At 44.9% G+C, this 21711-nt stretch overlaps 2 protein-coding genes across 2 annotated transcripts; one reads left to right on the top strand and one right to left on the bottom strand.

Moving 5' to 3' along the window:
• Positions 1–3123: 3123 nt before the first annotated feature.
• LOC306802029 (uncharacterized protein) lies at positions 3124–5282 on the bottom strand. The gene is made up of 2 exons (XM_079305741.1): positions 5199–5282; positions 3124–4165 (listed from the first exon to the last, which is right to left on the bottom strand). Exon 2 carries the CDS (start codon positions 4020–4022, stop codon positions 3219–3221), a length of 804 nt encoding a protein of 267 aa, XP_079161867.1. The 5' UTR covers positions 4023–4165; positions 5199–5282; the 3' UTR covers positions 3124–3218.
• Positions 5283–6024: 742 nt separating this feature from the next.
• On the top strand, positions 6025–7538 carry LOC306802325 (uncharacterized protein; the record flags this gene model as incomplete). The annotated part of the gene is made up of 2 exons (XM_079306339.1): positions 6025–6153; positions 6661–7538. Exons 1-2 carry the CDS (start codon positions 6030–6032, stop codon positions 7536–7538), a joined length of 1002 nt encoding a protein of 333 aa, XP_079162465.1. The 5' UTR covers positions 6025–6029.
• Positions 7539–21711: the final 14173 nt, after the last annotated feature.

Here is a 21711-nt window from a genome sequence, read left to right as displayed (position 1 = left end):
AAAAGAAAGATTGAGAGAGATTTTTTACAGGAATGTATAATGTGAAATGGATCCAACTAAAAACCAGCAAGTTTACATTAGATATTAGGGGAAAAAATGTTTTGAGAGTGGTAAGATTCTCCCAGAATTTCCCCAGAGAAGCTGTGGATGCCCCATTCCTGGATGAATTCAAGACCAGGCTGGATGGATCTCTGAGTAACCTGGTCAAGTTTCTAAAGGTGTCCCTGCCCATGGCAGGGGGATTGGAACTCATTGGCCTTCAAGGTCTCAACACAAACAGTTCTGTGATTCTATTATTCTATTACTTCCTCTTTAGTCTTGAATAGTCTAACTGGTTAAATTAGCAATTATAAATTCTAGAAATGTTAAGAGTTTGAGCTTCCACATTAACCAGTATCTGCACATAATACAGTGAATTCCCATAGCAGAGAGCCATCAGTAGTACAAGAGTTTTTCAGCTTTTTCTATGGTCAGTGCACTTAGCCTTTCACCCTTACTATGATAAAAATGCATGAAACCATTAATTAACATGGTAAGAAAAAATGTGAGTTGAAATAGTCACCTGTTTTGCATCTTGAAGTAAGTGCCTTTCTTATTACCTATTATTTTTCTATTCTTTGGAACAGCTAAATGAAAAGAGCCAGTATATTGGGAGTGCATGGCCAGGTTTTGGTAGCAGGGGGCTACCAAAGATGTGGCTTCTGTGAGAAGCTGCCAGAAGCTTCCCCCATGTCCAGCAGAGCCAGTGCCAAATGGCTCCAGGGCAGCCGTGCTGCTGGCCTGGCCTGGGCCAATTAGAAATGGTGGTAACGACTCTGTGATAACATATCTAAGAAGGAAGATAGAAAGTTATTGTGCAGATGTAATTGCAGCCAGAAAAGAGAGGGGTGAGAATGTGAAAGGAACAACTCTGCAGACACCCAGGTCAATGGAGGAGGGGCAGGAGGTGCTACATCTCATGTTTACTTCCCCTTAGGAGGGGCACAAGATCAAAACCCCAGTCATAGCTATAGAATGCAGGCAGAAATAAGATCAAAGATAATTCTCCTTTCTGCTTCATGTATCAGAGACATAGAAAACACAGACAAGACAGGCATCCATTTTCCCAGTATTCCTGAGCAATCATCATGGCATTTGTTTACCAAATACTAGGTTCCCCAGAAGACACACTTATCTAAAACCATTCAAAACAGCACTTATATTAAAGGTGCAAGCATTAATACAGCCATTCCTGTCTGCTAGGACAACTATTCACACCCCTAAAATACTGGCAAAAAACTTTCCTGTGTCCCCATTTGGGAAGCACAATTTATTGCTGAAATCAATTAAATGGAAGAGTCCTAACAGGTAGTAAAATTTTGAGGCACATTCACTGTTAAAATATTTGGGTACTGGGCAAAAATATAAACAGGGCAGCCCCTTTTACTTCTTTCTACAGAAGCCATCCCTACCATCCCCCCTCCTACCACTCCTAAAGCAGAGCAACTTAAAGCCAATATAGAAACCTCTCACAGCAAGGCAACAGACAGTACTAGAAATTAACTGGCCTGCCTAAACACAGCACAAGGAGTGAGCAGACACATCTCATACACAGGGGACAGCAAAAACCCAAAGCTCCCACTGAGCACAAAGCACTTCCTAATGCAGGCATGTTCTAAGCATCTGCTCAGTTGGTGAGCACCTCAGAATAATTCCTGGGGCGATGCTACATTTGCACTACCTTAGCTCTATTTACACTTCAGATTTCATGCACAGAAATAGAAATTACTGTGCAATGCAGGTGAACAAAGGAAAGTAATTAAAAAGACAGCTTTTAGCTGAGCTATTAGCTTATATCTCTGATACGAGCATAACCACAGAAGTGTTGCTGCACTGTAAACTCCCACAGTGAACTCAGCACCAAGCACAGTAGAGTAGCAGATAGATGCTGCCCTGCAAGGACAGAGTGTATTTCAAGTAAAAACAAAGTGTCAGAAACCACAGCTGGTTATCCATATGAATATCAAGCCAGCATTAAATTTCAGCTAGCTACCATCCTTCTGTTCCCCATAATTTTGTTAGAGTAGGGTATAGCACAGACCAAGATACAAAACCAGCCTGTTGAGCTATAATCATAGTCCAGGACTGAAGCAGTGATAGTAATAAATGAGATCTAAAAGGCTTGCTCACCACAGATCTCAGACAGAGTACTGTCTGACTCACCAACTCCTGTCCCAGTCCAGCCTTATGATAAAAAATATTTTCCACCAGAAGCTATCAAAGTGCTACAAATGCTATTAACACCAAGATTAGAAATACTCGAGCCATTGTACTTTATGTTTATGGTTGAGAACTCAATTTTTAAAAGTAACTAAAAATTCAGGAAAAAAGCAGGTCAAATTAAGGCCAGCAAGTATCATACCCTAAGGAAATCATTAACTGTTAGGTGAACCATGTGCTATTTTTGTTATTTAAAATACTGATTAAACTAATTATGCTCACAGGGAATTGAGTCTAGAGGATTAAATTAAATCTTTTCAGAGGTAGAATTTGATGAAAAGTTGCTATCATCCATTTAAGCAGTAAAAGGTATCATTTTGAACATCTAATAATTATCAACATTTTAGAAGATCATCCCTTGGTGTCTGTTATTTGGCGAATAATGTAGCTTATATTTTCCTTTCAAACTTAGTGAAATGTGAGTGTTAAAATGTGTACAGCTATGCCAAAAGATAATACCATTTAAATACTTCCTCTTTACAAGTATTATCTTAAAAGCTCAGTTATTCTTTGCTCTCAAAGCCAAGATTATGATTTCTGAGTAAAGAGCAACAATAGTAATAGTAGGCAGAAACTGTTTTTAAAAAGGCAATATTTATTATCTCAAGATAATAAAGATACTATACAGTAAGATACTATACTATAAGATACTATATATATATAAGATACTATACTATAAGATACTATATATATAAGATACAAAACACTATAAGATATAAGATACTACAAGATGTAAGATACAATAAGATATGAGATACTATAAAGATACTATACAGTCTATGCACAAAGGTTTGACTTCCCTCCACCTTCAAATACAGACAGAACAAACAAGTTCAGGATGAACTTAGGATCACACCACTGTGATGTAGAAAATCAATTTGAAGTGTCAATACTAAATCCCTGTCTAGAGGCTAGAAACTATACAGCTAAAGTTGACTCTACATAAAGAAGATGATTCGTTAGCTTCTATTTTCCTGTTGGTGCCACGGTTGGAATCTTCCTGGGATCTTGCAGGGCCATCTTGCCAGGCGAGTGACATCCTCCCCAGGGTAGCCGCAGCGCGCAGCAGTGACGGCAGTGCCCAGCCAGAAGGAGTGCACGCCGTACTGCTCCGGGGGCAGCCCCAGCAGGAGCAGGGCACTCCGCAGGACGCCCAGGAACTCCCTCTTGGTCACCGTGCTGCCGTCCCAGTGCACAAAGAGCGGCCCTTCCAGCCGCGGGCGGGCTGTCAAATAGCCCCAGAGGGCCAGCACAGGGCACACCCAGGGCTCTCCAGACAGCGCTAGGCTGATGACGTGTCTCTCCTCATTCGCAGCAGAGTAAGGCAGAAAAAGCAGCACTTTCCTCGCCATCAGCTGAAGATCGCTGCGGTACAGCAGCTCAGGCTGCAGTACATTACGGTGCTTTGCCACCATCTCTCCGATTCGAAGTGCCCCAAAAAAAGCGACAGTAAATAATGCACGGAACAATAAGCATTCATAATGAGTTGTGCACACAGACTCCAGAACTCCCAGGAGAGATCGCAACATCTCAATTGTTACGGGCAAGTATCTATCCCTCAGGATACCCGCTCGACGTTTCAACCCTGTCACCATGAGACAGGTTATAGGATCGTCCAGAGGATCCGAGTTACCGGTCAATTTTGATAAGTAAGAAAGTGCTGCAATGTATAAGAGTGACTTCGAGGAGGAATTATTAGATTCCGCAGCCAAAAATCCTCTGGTTTGCTCCACTGGAATTGGCCAGGCTGCAGGCATTCCCATGCTTTCCCTGAAGGCAAGGAATTTCTTCAATCCTTCGAGGTAGGCTTGCCAAAGCCTACTGTCCCCTGAGCGCTCCAGCAACGACAAAGTCTTCAGAGGCCAAGGTCCCAAGGAATGCTTCTGATGACGGCTGATCACGCTTCCTGCAAGAGAAGATCCACATCAGCACATGGTGACAAGAAGCACAAGCATACTACTCAAGCGGCAACAAAGATAGCACTCCTGAGTGCATTACACCGCCAGATAATGCTATGAGCTTATCTAATAGACAGCTCACACACAGCTGCACCAGAGATATTTTTTCAAATGAGAAACAAGCAACATATCAGGCCCATTTCAGGCTCTGGATGTGGAAACATTCCGCGAATCTACAGGGTTGCGGAATAGTAACGGAGAAAACAAATATAAAGCAATTTTTAAACCAAGGGACAGCTTACAGAAATTACAACAACAAAGGTCACACAGCACACTCCCTCCAGTAGGCAACATTATTTCCCAACTCAGGGGAAGAATTCTCTCGACACATCCCGCCAAACCCTCCAGCCTCTCGTAAGAACACGAGCAAAACCAAGGAGCTGCCCGGTCGGGGGCACGGCCACCCGCGATGCGATGTCCAGGGGCAGCGCCCACCACCGTCCAGTCCCGTCCCCATCCCGTCCGTCCCATTCCGCCCCCGTCCGTCCCATCCCCTCCCCGGTCCCCTCCCCGGTCCCGTCCCCGGTCCCGTCCCGCACTCACTGCCCCGCGGTGCCTCTCGGCTGCGAGGTGCGGCGCTGGCTGCCCGCCCTGCAAGGCTCAGCTCCAGCCACTCCATGCCCGGCTCCCGGGCCAGCAGTGCCAGCATCTCCCAGAAGAGATCGGCGGCAGGCGCGGCCGGAGCGAGGGCAGCGCAGGCCATGGCAGGAGAACGGGCAGCCGCTGGAACGGAGACTGCCAGGGATGAGCCCTGGGAGCGCTTTTATCGCCGGGGCCACCCGGAGCAGCCCTGGAGGTCAGGAGTGCCCGGGGCGATGCGAGAGGGGGATGGGAAACAGGACGGGGCCTGAGAACTGAAAGGTGTGAAACGTCCAGGTATTCATGACGTCCTCTGCCGGAGCCTGGAATGTGATTCTGGCAGAAAGCGTAATAATGGATTTAGTGATAAGGTTAAAAAGGTGAAAAAAGCACTTGAGTTACCTCCCAGTTATTCTTCTGGGCTTTGCAAGATATGGTTTCCAGGTTTGGTAGAGAATAGATCAGGGCAGATGGCTCCGTTCTGAATTACTGAACAGCCCTCCTTCGCTGTTAAGTACAGGCTATGCACTGAGATGCTTTCACACAGTTTAGCGAGACAACAAGCCCGGAAAAATCCACAGTAGCTATCCCAGAAAAATCCATAGTAGCCGTTCCAGAAATATCCTAAGAAAATAAACAAAGCTACCAGGCTCTTCAGCCGGCAACATGAGCCTTTGGTACAGCTTTGAAGAAAGTTGTACAGGGGTACAGAAAGCTGTACAGGGAAGGGGCCCGGCGGCCTCCTTCCCTGGGAGCGTCCGCTCCCTCCAGATTTGACCATCACTCCTGGCGGTCATGGAGACCTGTGCCGCGTTTGTACCCCCCTGCTGCCGGCTCTCTCCTCTTTAGTAGCAAAATGGCACAGGTTTGTGCCAGGGGAATGAACAGGACCAGGGACAAACAGGTTAAGGCACCCGCGGACACAACCTCTGCTCCTTCCTTAGCCCTCAGCGGTACACAATGGAGGCGATAATGAGCCGCTTAGGATATTCCCAGGTACTGATCTCGTCTTCCCGGTACCGCCCCCACAGACCCGTGGGCAGAGAGAGGAGGGGGCAGGACGGGGGATCCCGCATGGACCCTCACGCACAGACTTGGATAGGGTCGCAGAAGGGCAGGTAAAGGGGGCGTTCCGATTTGGATAGGATGTCCAGGGTATAAAAGGACAGCACGGTGGCACCATCGAGGAGTTGCTCATCGTGCTTCTCAAGCATGGCTGCTGCTCTCGTGGCGATGCAGAGAAGGGCTGAGCTGCCTGCTGCCCCCTCTCCCTTCTGGGCCCTGCTGGCGCTGCTGCGGCGGGAGCCCGGCATGGGCTGGCTGCCGTGCGGTCCGGATGGCTGCGCCGAACCGAGCGGTACCGCGCCATGGGGCTGGCGGGGGAAGGAGCGGGGACTATGCCCTTGGGGGGACAGCGACGGGTGGCGGGCAGCTGAGTGGTGGGGGAGGTGGGTAGAGTCCTGCCAGGTTCTTCCATGTGCTCTGACCCCACTGTTGGAAGACTTCTGAGACCTCTGCACGCTCCTGGATATATCCTTACTTTGCGGTGCCTTTGTCACTCCCGGCTACTCGTGCCCACTGATGGAGGTCTTGAGGTCACAGAAAATTTGCAACAGGGTGTCAGATAGGCCACCAGGCTTGAGATGTTGCTTTAAATAGACAAATAGATGAGGGGTTATGGATTTTGAGAATGTAATCCTTGTCCTGTGTTCTGTCCGGTGGAAACTCTGCAGATGAGGCTCATAAGAATGCATGGGACAGGCTTTTTTCCAGAAGAGTTCAAGTAAAGGCAGAAGCATGTTGAAAGGGAGGGAACTTCTGTCTGCTTTCACTTGCCATTCCTAACACGGTTTTCTTTCAACAGATAAGCTCAGCCAGGTTCCTGAGAAGCGTTTCTTGGGCCCTTGTCCCCTGAAGGCTCTGCTGTTACTGGAGGACTCAAGAGAGAGCCACGTATGGCAAGTGTACCATGAAGGCCTCAAAAACTTCCTTTCTTTCAGAGAAAGCATGGCTCTGTCTGCAGTCTGGCCAATTCCAGTTCAACAAATTAGAGAGTTTCTGATGGCCATGGAGTTCCAGGATCTGCCTGCCACAAAAATAATAATGTACGTGGAAGGACTGTCCTTCATCTCCAGAATGGTAGATCATACTGATCCTCTTCCAGATCCTCTTATCTGTTTCATGATATCAAGGCTGAAATGCAGGACTCGCCGTTCAAATGATGAATACTCTCCTGTAACAATTGAAGTGTTAAGATCTCTCCTGGGAACTCTGGAGTCTGTGTGTTCGTGTCCTTATGAGTGTTTGCTGTTCCGTGCCATTTTTACTGTTGCTTTTTTTGGTGTACTCCACATAGAAGAGATGGTGGCAAATCACCAAAACACAGCACAACCAGAGCTCCTGTACTTGAGTGACCTCCAACTGACAGAAGGGAGTGCATATCTTTTTCTGCATCCGTCTCATATGGGCCCACAGAGGTTTTTTATCCAACTGAGATTATGTAGAGAGACATGGGTATGTCCTGTTGAAGCTCTCCGTATCTACGTGGCAGCACGGCCACGAGGAGAGGGCCCTCTCTTTGTGCACTTAAATGGTATGGCTGTGACAAAGAGGGACTTCCTCACTGTTTTCTACTCTGGTCTTCAATGTGTTGGACTTTCTCCAAACCAGTATGGGGTGCATTCCTTCTGGCTAGGGAACCCTAACAGGAGTATCTCATGGGTGTTCCCACAAAGTGTTTAATAGAATGGCAGGGTGGTGGTGGTGATGAAGAATCTGTGAAAGACATACTTCTGTCTATCTGTTGCACTTTTATAGTAGAGGGTATCTTCTGCAATGCACAAATCTTGCACAAATGCTTTAAATGGACTAAATTTCTGTAAAGTTACAGAAAAGGAGAAGAATTAGTGGAAGGTGACTTCTCACAGTTGGTGGTGGTGTTAAGAATGAATTGCCATGGTTTTAAATCTGGGGCTTGTGGGGCACTGCGCGTGGTATTTAGCATGTTTATTCTAATTGCACTTTGAGTTTGTGTAATCTTACATTAAATAGTTTTTCCTTACAAGAACTTCTAGGTTGTTGGATTTTTTGTGGTTTTTTTTTACACCCTGGTCAAAGGCCATTCGTTGCAGTGATGACACTGTAACTTGATACAAGACTGCAATTTTTACTGTCTAGTGTGATGAGAGATAAAGCTAACTGACAGCTGCTGATAATGTGACACCAGCAGTGAAGTTACTCTGTTGTCCAAATTACAGTTCCATCGCAGCTGCATCCAACCTCACCTGCTGCTGCTACAGTCTCAGTCTGCTTACCTACAGAAGCCTTCCCCTTGACAATTTTAGTATCCTTCACTGGTCCTTCTTGAAAGGATGTATCAAACCTGGATACCAATCAAAACTAGCCTTTAATTGAAGCCTGAACACATCAGTGTTGGCCCTGCTCAGTTCAAAAGTGGCAGAGGACACACAGATAGCTAACATAAGTAACACTCACTCTGTAACTGATGCACTTGTTAGACTTTTAACACATTAAATGACTAGTGTCTGAGCAGCACCTCTCATACATAAGGATGTTTGAAGAAATGGCATCCTGTGTAGAGCTTCACACCAGGGTGTTCAGGACACAACTGACCAAGGTGACAACTACGTATTCAGAAAACAGCCAGCATCATGCTGCACTCCTCAGTCCTCCAGCCAGTTTCCAAGATCTTTAGTTAGAGGAAGCTCACTCTGCAGAAAATGCTGTGATAGAAGACAACAATCTGTTAATTCCTTGGAATACAAAGTAGCTCCAAGCTGTAGTCCCAGTCATCTTGCTCATATTCATGAATGTGAATCTGGGTCCACTGTCATATTCATCAGGTCACGTTCAAGTATGCATGATGCACTACTTGGGGGCCTGCAGCCTTTTGGGCACTTTCAGTCACCTGATCCACAGAAGTTACTATGGCAATTGGACTGCCTGTCTCCAGGGGAACTCAGCCCACAGCCCAATAGGTGGCTTTTTGGGTGAGGGACCAGGGAGCTCTTAGTTCCTGCAGCTAAGAGAACCCCTCTCAGCTTCTGTTTCTGTTAGCATAAATCACTCTCCCCATTTAAAGGAGATCTTCAAACTTATTTAGTTTCAGTCTCTTTCTGAGTCCAACCATCTTCTATTAATTTAGCCAGTTCAGTGAGAGTAAAAGGTATTTCTCTGGTAATTATGAGAGGGAAAGCATTGTTAGTTCCATGATATTGATATTCTATTTTAATTAACAGATATATTTTTTCATATCCAGTGTCTTGGCTTGCAAAGCAGGATGTTAGCAAAGGTATGTATTCTATCAGCATCTTTTGAAAACAGATGGGGCAGTGATCTTTATCTCCAGGGGACATATCTTCTGCTAATGGATCATACGTTAAAACCAGGTGGAGCAGAGTTGTTTATCTTTTCCACAACCCATCCTTCCTCCAGAGATGTATCTTCTGCTAATGGCTCATTGAGTTGCACTGAATGAGTGATAAAAATACATCATCCCATTGTGAGATGCTCCGCCCAGGGGGAGGAGCCAAGCCTTTCCTACTTGGGTAAAATATGAGATTTTTAACACCAAAGCAGCCTTTTCCACTGGATTCCAGAGGAAAGCCAAACCTTTCCACATCATCAATGGACCCTTAGAGGAGAACTGCACCCTTCTACAAGACCATTGCTTCAACAGAATCACATCTGTCACTCCAGGGGTACTGCAGCCACCATTTAATCAAACTGCTACCAATACCCTGACTGACTGGGTGTCAGGTTGTATTCTGACTCTGTCAGTGGATTGGTTCTTCTTTTTTCTTTTGTATTACTGTATTCTTATTTTAATTTTTCCCTTGTAAATAACTGTTATTTCTGTTCCCATATATTTGCCTGAGAGCTCCTTAATTTCAACATTATAATAAATTGGAGGAATGGGGTTTACATTTTCCATTTCAAGAGAGGCTTCTGCCTTTCTTAGCAAACACCTGTCTTTCAAACCAAGACAATCAGTTGGCACAGTGAGATGCTTTGAACTTAAACCAGTGTACTGAATCACCTCCTGACCTGTTGCTATAAGGCTGGAAGTTTCATTTGGGGCTTTTCTTTACACAGCCCAAGTGAACACAGCCTTTCAGCAGGTGTTTCCGGCAAAGAAAACAGGTCCCTGTGGTTAAGCCACATAGTATACTTGAGTTTATTCACCAACCAGCACCAAACACAAGAAACTCCCCCACCTCATCTGAGCCCTTGTGAACAAGCTCCAGAGCCAGGAGAGTATTTTAACACCCACCATTAACCTCTGTACTTAATGTCACCCAAAGGAGGTAGCTTAAAAAAACCAAACCCACAATTTACTTAGTTTTCTGTGACAGAGGCTGCAGAAGTTGGGCTAGAGCAGTGAACATCAGGTACTACCAGCAGCTGTCATGAAGCAGGAGAAGCTTCCCAGCCTTCCCCAGCCCCCTGAGCACATCCCCACTGCTGGACTCGCTCATCCTAACTTGAGTGGAAGTGTCACTACCTCAGGGAGACAGGAAAAGTAAATTAAGCTGAAAAATCTAATGATGCAACAAATGGTAATAATCCTACAGGCCAAGTGCAGCCAAGCCCAGTGTGAGTGCAGAAAAAAAAAAGAGACTTCCTGGGCCAAAGATTCAGCAGCATGCCTGCCACTACACCTCTAACCATACAGTAAGCACTGATTCACATCCAGATTTTCTTTTTTTTTTTTTTTTAAGGTGTACAAAATTGCCCTACCTTGTCCTACAGAACCCAGTAATATTATTTTTTATTGTTCTTTTTGTGAAGAACCCTGATGAAGGGATGTGGGTGCACATCAATTTTAATTGGAGTGTTGGCCCCTGAATTGAAGATATCATCTGGAACACTCCATCTCCCATTTCTGCCAGCAGTATCTTCCCTTTGCTGTTCTCCAGGGCTGACCTCATGTGCTACCTTTGAGTCAGACTGAGACAGCCAAGACCACGGGGAAGCCTGTAGGCACACGATTTGTGACCATAATGTTTCAAAAACATTGATTTTCCTACTACATGTGCACAGAGGCAGCTTTGTTTTGACATTGCATCTTCCTCACACTGTTCCTCACCCACCATCCAGAAACAGGGTGTTCCTCTGGCTAAAAGCATGAGAACACAAATAAATTTAATTGACAGTGTGACTTTACAGTATGTCATTTATTCCATGGTAACTAGCCATGCATACACACTCCTACTCAGCAAAACATATGGCAAAAAGGTGTAAATTACTTCACACTTCATCAAAGAGCAAGAACATCACCCAGAAGTTTGTAACCAAGCAGTTTACTCTACTGCTTACACATAAGATTTGCCTCTAATCCAGTCCAGATTGTGTCCTTTGAGGAAATTAGCTCCCTAGCAAAGCTAAAGCTTTCACATATCTTCTAATCGAATTATCTGTCTCTATTTTGGGGTCATATTTCTGTTCTGTGCTATAGGATAAAAAAGACCTTAACTCCTTTTTAAATGGTCAGGCTCCCACTGAATAGGATCTATTATGTCCTGTAAAGTGGGAGATAAAAGGACCCAGTAGCCAAATATTTGTGAGCGCAGAACTCAGAGCTGTCCAGTGGTTTCATTTATACAATTGTGGGTCTTCTCATCAAGGTAAGAACCTGCACTTAAAATTCAAAAGAGGAGTAAGATTACACTGTCAAGAGCTCTTATCTTGAGCCAAGAATCTTATCTTCAGACTTGCAGATGTACACTTGCAGTTGATCAGTCAGAAGCTTCCAGGTCACTTTAATTTATGTCAAATGGACAGTTTTTTGTCACTTTGAACCCAGAGGCATCTCACCATCTTCCCATTAAGATCTGAAGGAGGGGTGACAAATGCTGAGAATGCCAGTGACAAACTTTTCAGTGAAATATTTTTTGTTCTGAAATCATCATCTAGGAAAAACTCCAGGAGAAGTTTAATGTAAGGATTAGTGAATGTTAAAGTGGGAGGATACTATTTGCAGTAGGATATGCTGGAGACCACAGAACAGGGAAGGTATTAAGTAGCCAAAGCCCTGTGACTGCTGTCAGTAATTTTTGGTATAGATAAGAAAGTTGCCAAAATTAATATAATTTATAAGTGCATACCAGGCATACTTACAATAAAAACAATTCCTACATCCTAGCAGCAGCTCAGCACAGTGATCTACAGATGTACACAGTAAGGGAGAGAGAAGTTCATCTGCTGTGGAAGTAGGAACTCTGCATCTGAGAGCTGCCCTTTCTTCTCTCATTACAGCCTTCTGATAAAAGCATAGGAGCACGTCCTAATCTTGCTGAAGATTTTGTATAGCAAACAGTGTCTGGCACACAGACTGCAGAGGCCTCCCTATTTCACTGCAATTTCTTATGTGTGTGGACCTTTCCAGATCTAGGTCTTGCCCTCCTTTTCTTCTCCATGAAGAGGATAAGGACAGCAGGTGTGAGATCTCAGCTACTCCATGAAGGTACTATGGATTAAATTATTGCTTGAACTGTGGGTATGACACCTACTGCAGCAGTTTCAGCTCTCCTCCCCCAGAACCTCAAGTAAAATTACCAAGTTCTTAGCCAGGTAAAGGGAATAGTATTTCATTTTGATAATTCAGCTGGCATACTCTTCTGTAATGAGACCACATCAAAAAGTGAAACTGCAGTCTCATGCGGTTGTTTGCAGAGCAGATGAGTCAGAGCCTCTCTCTTTCCATGCTGCAGCTCACTAAACCTGTGCTGAGTTTAATAATTTCCATTCCCTTCAGGACAGAGGGATATACTCAAGAAGGGTGAGTGCCCAAACAGTCTGCACCATGTTGAGAAAGATTTTAAAGTCTTAACCTTAATGAGTCATTGGTGAACGATTCTTTATTTAAATGGTTAGACTTATAACACATCTGCTTTGGCAGAAAAGCATCACAACTACAAATCCAAGAGCCGACAAATTTCACTGTTAATTCAGTGTTAAAATGAACTCTGGATGCAACTCCAGCTGCAAAGTTAACAGGGACTCTTTTATGAGGGAAGATAGTTAAGAGGGAGGGCTCTCCCATTATATTAGCATCAGGCTATGCCTTCACACTGCACAACCCTCACACCCCATCTATGTCCATCCCTGTCTCAATAAATCCTGAATCTGACATCAAGTCATCACAACTGACTTCATGCCCCATGCAACAGGAAAGCTCTGAAGTGGCTAGTGTGAGATTAAACACCTCAAATCTACAGGGCAGAATATCCCTGTCTTGATCTTGATAAAGAAGCTGAACTCCAAAGATTTAGGCACATATACTTATCTTTGTCTCCAACTCCTCTGAGTTTTATTTGATCCTACATCAAATATATATGGTCATACTTCTATGCTGTTTTCTGCTGCACAGTCATTCCTGGCAGTTTATAGTTCTGCTTCTGGTGGGGGAAAAAAGAAGCCTCCAAATTGCCATTAACTTCAGAAAGACAAACAATAAGCTGTGACGAGTGCCTCCACCCCTCTTGATGGCATTGTAATATAAAATAAGGTGTAAATGAAAGCAGAAATCTGTTGTATGTGTGCTCACAGTTCCAATGGCAGTGTCTCAATTGTGTATGATGCTGTGGAATATGGTGCTTGGAAAGATTTTTCCCTAGGGATCAGACTAAGCACAAAAATAAGGTGATCACTCTACTCCCCTCAATTCCCAAGAAAACAAGGCTGATGTGGCTGCTTTCTGCTTGTTTTCTCTGTTATAGCTGTTCATGAGTTGCCAAATTTCAGTTAAATTCCATGGAGGAGTAAAAACCTCAGAGATATTCAGATATTAAAAATGTCATGAAAATGTGAAAAAGATGTCATCTGAGTTGGACTCATCCACCTTTGAGACACAGATCCCTGGGAAAGACAACTTCACCCATTCTGCTGTGACATGGAGGCACCACAGCAGCTGTAGCTGTGTCAGGACTCACCACACCCATGTCAGAAAAGGCAGAGAGGGTCTCAGAAGTTGTGCTGTAGTCTGTGACAGTGTCTGTAGGCAAGGCTGGAATGAATCTCCCCACCTTCAGATGTCATAGTATGGATACCTATGGCTGAACAAGTTGGTTTTTTATGTCTGAGCAACACATTTTTCTGGGCCATGGTTCACCTTACCAATGTCTGAAACAGATCAAAGGAATCACATGTCAGAAGTACCTATTTATCTCTGCCACACTTCTGGGTTTGCTTTTTGGGAGAGTGGGTGGGAGGCAGAAGCAGAATCCTGCCCACACGGCTGCACATCTACAAACGGCTGGCACTGACAGAGCCCATGAGAACACTTCTGCAGGCAGAGGAGAGAACACAGCCCATGACCACATTGCCAACAGCTGTTGATTGCTAATCTCACGTTTCTTCAATTCTGCAAATGCTTCTTCCCTGACAATACTTCTGCAGTGTTACACAGGTGGACACGTGGATCTGAAACACGTTGAAACACCACCTGTGGGGCCAGCAGCTCAGCTCTAAGCTATGCTCAGAATCAGTTGTGCCAAAAGCAAACTCTGCAAAAACCCATTGGTATGTAGAGCTCATATTCCAAGGGGACCCTGTGCCATCAAAAGTCATTTGGTCACTCTAACATTTGCAGGACTCCATAGAAGAATGCCAGTCCCTCAAGACATGCTCTCAAGGCTTGCGTTCTGTGTCCCTTTATCTTAGGTACAAGCTGGTTTTTACTCCAGTCACTCCACTGGCAAATGAGACCACTGCATGCTTGTCAGGCTGCTCCTCAACAAACCCATTCAGCAAACCCTTAGCTCCAGTCCCAGCAGAGTGAAAAGCTTCTAAGATGCAAAACTTGCTTTGGGTGAGGCTGTGTCTTGGAAACCTTTTCTTTAGCAAAACTAAGCCTTGGGTTTCCCTATCACTTCTATAATGTTTGTACTGATCATGCAGGCTCCACAAAGCACCAAAGTAAAAGAATATCAGTAATTTCACTGCCACAAACACAACTCCACCCTGGCTGCTACCACTTGGTGTCACTGGCTGTCATAGTTCTTGTGCCACTCCACACCCCCAGGCATTCAGAGATATTCTTCAGTCCTCTCTCCTCAGCCCTCCTGACCCAGCACCACTGAAACAGCCACCCCAACTGCTCCTGAGCTCAAACCTCTTGTGAGCACAGGTCCAAGCCCCTGACCCTGGGCAGAGCTGCACAGACCAAGGGGCAGCTTCCCCATCCCCCATGCCACAGTCCCCAGAGCCAAGGACACATGCCCTGGGCCCCAGACCAGGTCTGGGTGAGGAGAAGTGGGGAGGTGAGCATAAGGCTAAAAGCATGAGTGTCTCAGCCTGCTGCTGTGCAGGTACAAAGCAAATTGGCTTTTTTAAGGGTGCATATTAAACTTTGCCTTTAACTCTGCCTGAGGGTGCTGAGCTGGGGTTGGCCTTACATGTCCTTCTGCACTCTCCTGCATGGCAGACTGACCTCACTGGGGAGTCCTTCAAATTGACCAGCAAATGCAGGTCATTCCTCATGCTGCCTTTTTTTTTTCCCCAAGGAATTCCTAGCTGGGATATCACATTGGTCTTCTCCTAGTAGGAACATCAAAATAAATTCTTCAAATACATTCTTGTGCTGCAAACCACACCATGAACAGCTTTTGAAAACAGGACTCCAGGGCTGACAAAAAGATCCTTCAGCCTCATGGTGTCTTCTCTGCTTTCTTCAGTTCTCAGCAACTTTTTTCACTTCTTACAGTTTCAGCTATTTCCTTTTGCTCTGCTTTAGCTCCTACCGTTCTGCTTATAGCAGCCCACCTCTCTCCTCTCCTTCCCTCCCCCTTCCTTCTTTGAAGACCTTGAGAGCAAACCACATCCTTACATTCCTCTCATTGTTAGAGCTTCCACCACTGCTGCTGTTAAGGTTCTTCATCACTTTTTGATAAAGTGGTCCTGGCACAGCTATGAACCTAAGTGCTCTTCAGATGTTCCCATCTGCAGGTGTGCAGACTGTCTCAATAAGATTAGTTTATTATATGTTTGAACTAAGTTCCCCCGAACTATCCCATATGCCCCTCAAAATTATTCCTTGTAATAAGTGCAAGCTGTCCATGAATTTGAAACTCCGTGCAGGTTTGTGGTCCAGTAAAAACAGTTTGCTAAACAAACTGCTGGACACTTCAGCAACAGAAGAAAAAGATTATTCCTGTTAGTGCCATTTACTCTGAGCTTAATTTTATGGCCATCAATGTGCATTGTTAGAACATCCAGGGATTACTCAGACTTGAGCTCCCTAAAGCACAGGTATATATATGACTGAATTCTCATTACACTGCCAGCAGCATTTGCTCTTTCCTACAAAGGGCATGGAGAAGTGATCACAAAACCCAGCTTGTGTCAGGTTTTGCAGACTGTATAATTTCTATCCTTTGTCTTGATGATATTTTTCATTCTGTGACTCTGACCCTCTTTGCACTGTAGAAATGTCTGAGTTTATATTTGTCTTAAAGGAGTTGCCTTGCTGTGTTCAAGCAGCACCTCAGGCAGAATTAATTGGTTTTGCAATTTGATCAATATTTGCTACATCAAGAGGGAGCTTTCTCATTGACCTGGAGCACACTGGAGTCACAAGACACAGACCTGCTTCTTAGTGACCTGTTTCACACATTCATGCATTCAGCCTGTGAAAGGAAAATGTTTTTGCAAAGGTTGTACTGCACATGTTGGAAGATCAACAGTAGAGGCCTCTGGACTGAAACAGAAGGAAATCTGCTGTGCTAAACTAGCCAGACAGGGAGAAAGAAGAAAGGCATATTGCTCTTTTGACATCGTGTTGCATTTGGGTTCAAGCCCAAGAATGTGGTCACCATATCAGCAGAATGAGGTTCAGTCCAGTACATCTTGTCCCAATAACCTTCAGTAGTTGAATGCAGAGGAATTCACAAGGGAATTTTTCTCTCCAAGCATTTAGCATGGCCAATGGAAAGCTGGCTCCCTAGGCCAAGCTCTGTTCCTCATGGAGAAGAAGAAAATATGACTGACTGCATTGTCCAGGACAATGAATGCTTTACACCTCCAGCTGGTGTGATGAGACTCATGACAGCTGTACTTTACACATCTCCTGCCTCATAGTTGAGTGCAAATATGTTTGGCACCAGCCTCATGTCCAGATCCTCAATGCACAGAGAAAAATGGAGCTCCTGCCCTTCATAAGTGACAATCCTATCTACCTAGCTGATGTTTTGAAGCAGTTACTACCAGACCCCTTCAGTTCCATGGCCAGTGAATAAGAAGTACTGACAGAAAACCTATTTTTGTGGATTTGAGTGTGGCCCTGCTGGTGTCTGATTCTGTCTCCTGTTTTCCCACTGTCCTGCACAATATCTGTGAAGTCAAGGATGATGTCTTGCGTTGCAATGAAGGATGTGACCAGAAATGTGTATTCTACCACCATCTGTTGAAGATGGGTGGGGCAGTGACCCTTATCTCTGTGACACATATTATCTGCTAATGGGCCATCTTTATAACCAGGTGGGGCAATCATCTTTATCTTTTCCACAACCCATCCTCCCTCCAGGAAAATATCATCTGCTAATGGGCCATTAAGTCTCCCTGTATGACTGATAAAATTACATCATCCCACTGGGAGATGCTCCAGCCAGGGGGAGCAGCAAAGCCTTTCCTACCTAGGTTAAAATTGAGATTTAGAGCACCAAAGTACCCTCTTTCCACTGATTTCAGAGGAAATCTGGACCTTTCCACATTATCCCTGGACTTTCAGAGGAAAACTGCACCCGTCTACAGGACCACTGCTTCAGCTGTACCACATCTGCCATTGCAGGGGGACTGTAGCCACCATTTAATGGGACTGCTACCAATACCCTGACTGACGGGGTGTCAGGTTGTATTATGACTCTGTCTCTGTTTTGGGATTGTTCTATGTAGTACTGTATTTCTATTTTAATTTTTCTAGTAAAAAAATATTATTCCTAATTCCCATATCTTTGCCTGAGACCCCCTCAATTTCAAAATTATAATAATTTGGAAGGAGGGGGTTTACATTCTCCATTTTGAAGAGTCTTCTGCCTTTCTTAGCAAACACCTGTCCTCCAAACCAAGACACCTCATCTCCTCTATTTTGTTTTGGTTACAGCTTGGCCTTCTCAGGTTGCTGCATCTGGGAGACCTTTTCAGCAAAATGGCTGATTCATCATCTCCTTTCCTCTGGGCTTCAGAGAAAGTGTGTCTCATTTCTCTCTAACCTGTGTCTGCCAGGGCAACACCAGCACAAGCTCATGCTTCAGAATCTCACTGTCCATATTTCCCACCAGAAAAATCACAGCATCACCTTCACAGAGCATCAACAGTTCAAGAACCCCTTGGTCCATTCAAACAGTTTTATTTCCCTATTTTCTTAAGCACCTGCAAGTCCTCAGAGACCCTGTTATAACTTCTTTTCCACAGCCCAGGGATTTTTTCAGGGGTTGCTTTAGCACTACAGTTGCTTACGTATCTCTGCACTGTACAGAAATGAATGTAATTTCCATTCACATTCATGCTGACTTGGCCCATCTCCTGCTGCAGCTTTGTTCACTGCTCTTGTGAAGAGCACCTCTGAGCTCCCAGGCTTTTGACTTCTCTTCCCATGCCAGGTGTCTTCTCTTGGTGCTTGCAGACTCCAATTACATTATGTGGTTCACTGCTGCTTCTGTATTTCACCCATCTTGCCTGGCACTCCCATAGCTTCTCATGTTTGTCATGGTACATGCAGCTCAGCAGACTGATTTTGCAAAGTTAAAGGCAGGTTTTTTTCATGCCACCCTGCCTTAGCTTTCAGTTTTCCCATTGTTTTAATTCTTCTGTCATAGGCACCATACCAGAGCACTACTCTGCACAGATCTAAGATTCTATGCTTGGTGAATGCCCTGTAAATTCTGGATTGTTCAATAGCATCCCTGAGTGATTTGTCCCAGATCCCAGTCAGGATTTAGTCTTTTAACCCAGTTAATCAAACCCTTCTGGCTTGGATTTTTCCTAAACTCATTTGTGTATTTGCTATTTGTATATTTGCTATTTGTATAGCAAATGCTATACATATGCTATTTGTCCTCTCAGCTCAAAGCTATATCACTCATGTATTTAATAAACAATGCAGTGATATTCCTCCAGTCTCCTTGTGCAGTTTCACAAAGACTTAACTCCATCAGCATTGGTTGTCACCTATTGCAAAGATCAACTCCACCACAATCAGCTATTTTTTGTGGGGTGTGGTTGGGAAGTTGCAATTTTTTGCCAGGCAAGACTCATGGGATTTCTTTCATCTGTAAACTGAAAATTAAATTGTGACATATCTGTAGTGGGAGCCAGAAGCCCATGTCAGCTATGAAAGCAGGAAAAATCTCCAGAAAGGATACCTCATTTTCTTTAAATGTCTCTGGATATTCAAGGAAAAATAATAAAGATGTATCCCTGATCAACAGAGACAAAAACTTGAAAATGCTGCAAATCAAGGGCACTGCATTGGTTTTCTTGGCAGCCAGGTGGAAACTTGTGGAAGATGTGGAGCTGAGTCAGATGCTCCTCCCCTTGAGTTAATCTCCTTAAATTGTGTCTTGTACAGCATTGAGAGCCTGAGACTATAAATGAATACCTTGACTGCTCCCTCTGCAGAAAAAAGTCTTTACCATCACAACAGGAATGTCCCTGTTGCACACTGAGATCAATCCAGCCCAGAGTCCAGTCACTACAGGGAATATAAGACCATGTTCCAAAAAGAGGGATAAGAACAACCATGGAGGGACCTTCTCTCTACTTCACCTTTCCAGCATTCACATTATCTCAGTAAGAATTTGATTTCTAAATGTATCACTGATGAATGAGATGGTAGCTCATCCCACACTGTTGTTCTGTAAAATTAAAAAGGACATTATATTAATTATAAACTGTTAAAGCAGCAAAGCAATTAATTTTTTATTATATCTTGTCGCTTCAGTTTCTGTCCCTTATGCTTTCCTACTCCCTGTGGCTTCAGTGAATTGAAATTCTGGAAAGCCCTAGTTCCATTATGTGTGTTACAGACCCATTCAAAGCAAACTCTGCAGGTCAAATCTGCCAGAAGGAACATCTGACAGGCCTGACAAATGCAAAAGCACCCACCAGCACCAAGATCTTTCATGACCAACCGAAAGTACTTTAAAAAAAGTCACTGCAATGTGTCCATCTCATGTGGGGGGCCAGTAGAGCTGTGGCTTGCCCAGCTGCAGAAGTGGGGCCAGGGGCACCCAGGGTGTCTGTGTGGGGGCATTTCCTGCCATCCACCAGACAGCCACGGGGAGCAGGCTCAGGCAAAGTGAACTCTTTTGGGTCAAGCTGATTCTAAACTGGTCAGTCTCACCACCAGTCAGTTTGGAGTTGTGTATCTAAAAGTTAATTGTGCAGACTTACACAGGCCTGGCCCAGAGCCTGGTTAAACTTAAAAGCTCCCCACCTGACCTGATTGAGCTTTTGCCAAGCTCTGCCCAATGGTGGAGGGACTGAATAGCAAAGTCCATTGTATAAGCCAATGCCCTAATCATGAGCCAAGGCTTCAGCTCTGGTTTAGTTGATCAATAATTCAATGATGGATCTATTCCACATACACGAGAAAAATTTAGAACATCTGTAAACATTTCAATGCCCAAGATTCATGAGAAGTTCTAAATTAGTCTCTTGTGGATTCCTGTGACCTTTAATGCTTCCTCAGATACATGCTGTGTTAAACACTGCATCACTGGCCTTTAAGCATCAGATCTGGTCACAGTGACAGATAAATGGAAGTGATAAGGCAATAGCCAGAAAGACACTTAGCATTTTATATATTAAAAAGCCTGAGTTTTCTAAGAAAGAGAAAATTCAGCAGTGCTTATGTGTTACAAGAGATTTGGCATATAAGACAAGTCTTCCTCCAGCTGCTTCTATTTAATTCATCTGCCAAGCTGAGAAGCATCAGCCTTGGGTTTCTCCCCTTACACCCTGGCTGTGCAGGTTTGGCCACCACTGCCCTGACGGTGGCTAGCAGACAGCTAGCAGACACAGCCATATTCCAGGCAGCTGGCATTTGCAAGGGGTCTTGCTTTTCAAAGCAAAGCCATCTCTTTGGAAAGTCTCACCCTTCTGTGGTACCTGACCAGCAATGGAGCATTTTGGGAAGGCAGCCAAGGGAGTGAAGGAAGACAGCCAGGTCTTGGCATGAGAGCTGTCCCAGATCAGCTTGTGTCCTCTGGAGCTGCAGGGTGCCTGTGGGAGCCAGTGCCCACTGGAGACTTCTCAGAAACACTGCGGACGCGGTGAGAGAGCACCTCGCACCAAGCGAAGACACTGATCATCATTTCCTTCCTCTTTTCCAGAGACAGAAACAGCCACCACCACACAGAGGCCCGTGCCCTGCTGCTCCTCCCCGCTATGAATCACACCCCGGGTGAGAGGAGACAGAATGCCCCTGCCTGCCTTGTGTGGGGCAGTTGTGAAAGACCTGAGACAGACATGCCTCTCATTCACTTCACAACCAGAAAGGCAGCAATAGTTATTGTTTTGTTTGCTAATAACTCACAACTTGTGCAAGGCTGGAGGCCAGCTCCCCGCACTCTGAAAGGGATGTGCCACAGGGTTTAGCTCAGGGCTTTGAGACACCCCCCTCCTCCCCCCTCCAAAATACAGCTGCTGGAACCCAGCTGCCAGTACAACAGCGGCTGCAGAAACCGATGACTTGGACACTGACACTGATTTTAGAAAAGGCACACAAAATAAATGCGTTACTGCAAGGCCACCTGTAAGGGACAGAGGTCTGACTGAGGCAGGGCCAGCTCTGTTTGCAGAGGAGGGCAGTTGCCTATGATGCAGGTAAGAGGAGTCCTGAGGAGCATCTCTTCTGTCCAGCTAAAAACACAGGGCAGCTTCGTGGCAATGCTCT

Source organism: Erithacus rubecula, assembly GCF_903797595.1.
Source record: "Erithacus rubecula genome assembly, chromosome: 5".
Lineage (NCBI taxonomy): Eukaryota > Metazoa > Chordata > Aves > Passeriformes > Muscicapidae > Erithacus > Erithacus rubecula.
The sequence above is the reverse complement of the archived record's forward strand: the minus strand, read 5'-3'. Positions and strand labels throughout refer to the sequence as shown.

Bases quoted from the DNA above. Each gene is read 5' to 3' on its own strand.
- LOC306802029 (XM_079305741.1), bottom strand. From the start codon at position 4,022: ATGGGAATGCCTGCAGCCTGGCCAATTCCAGTGGAGCAAACCAGAGGA.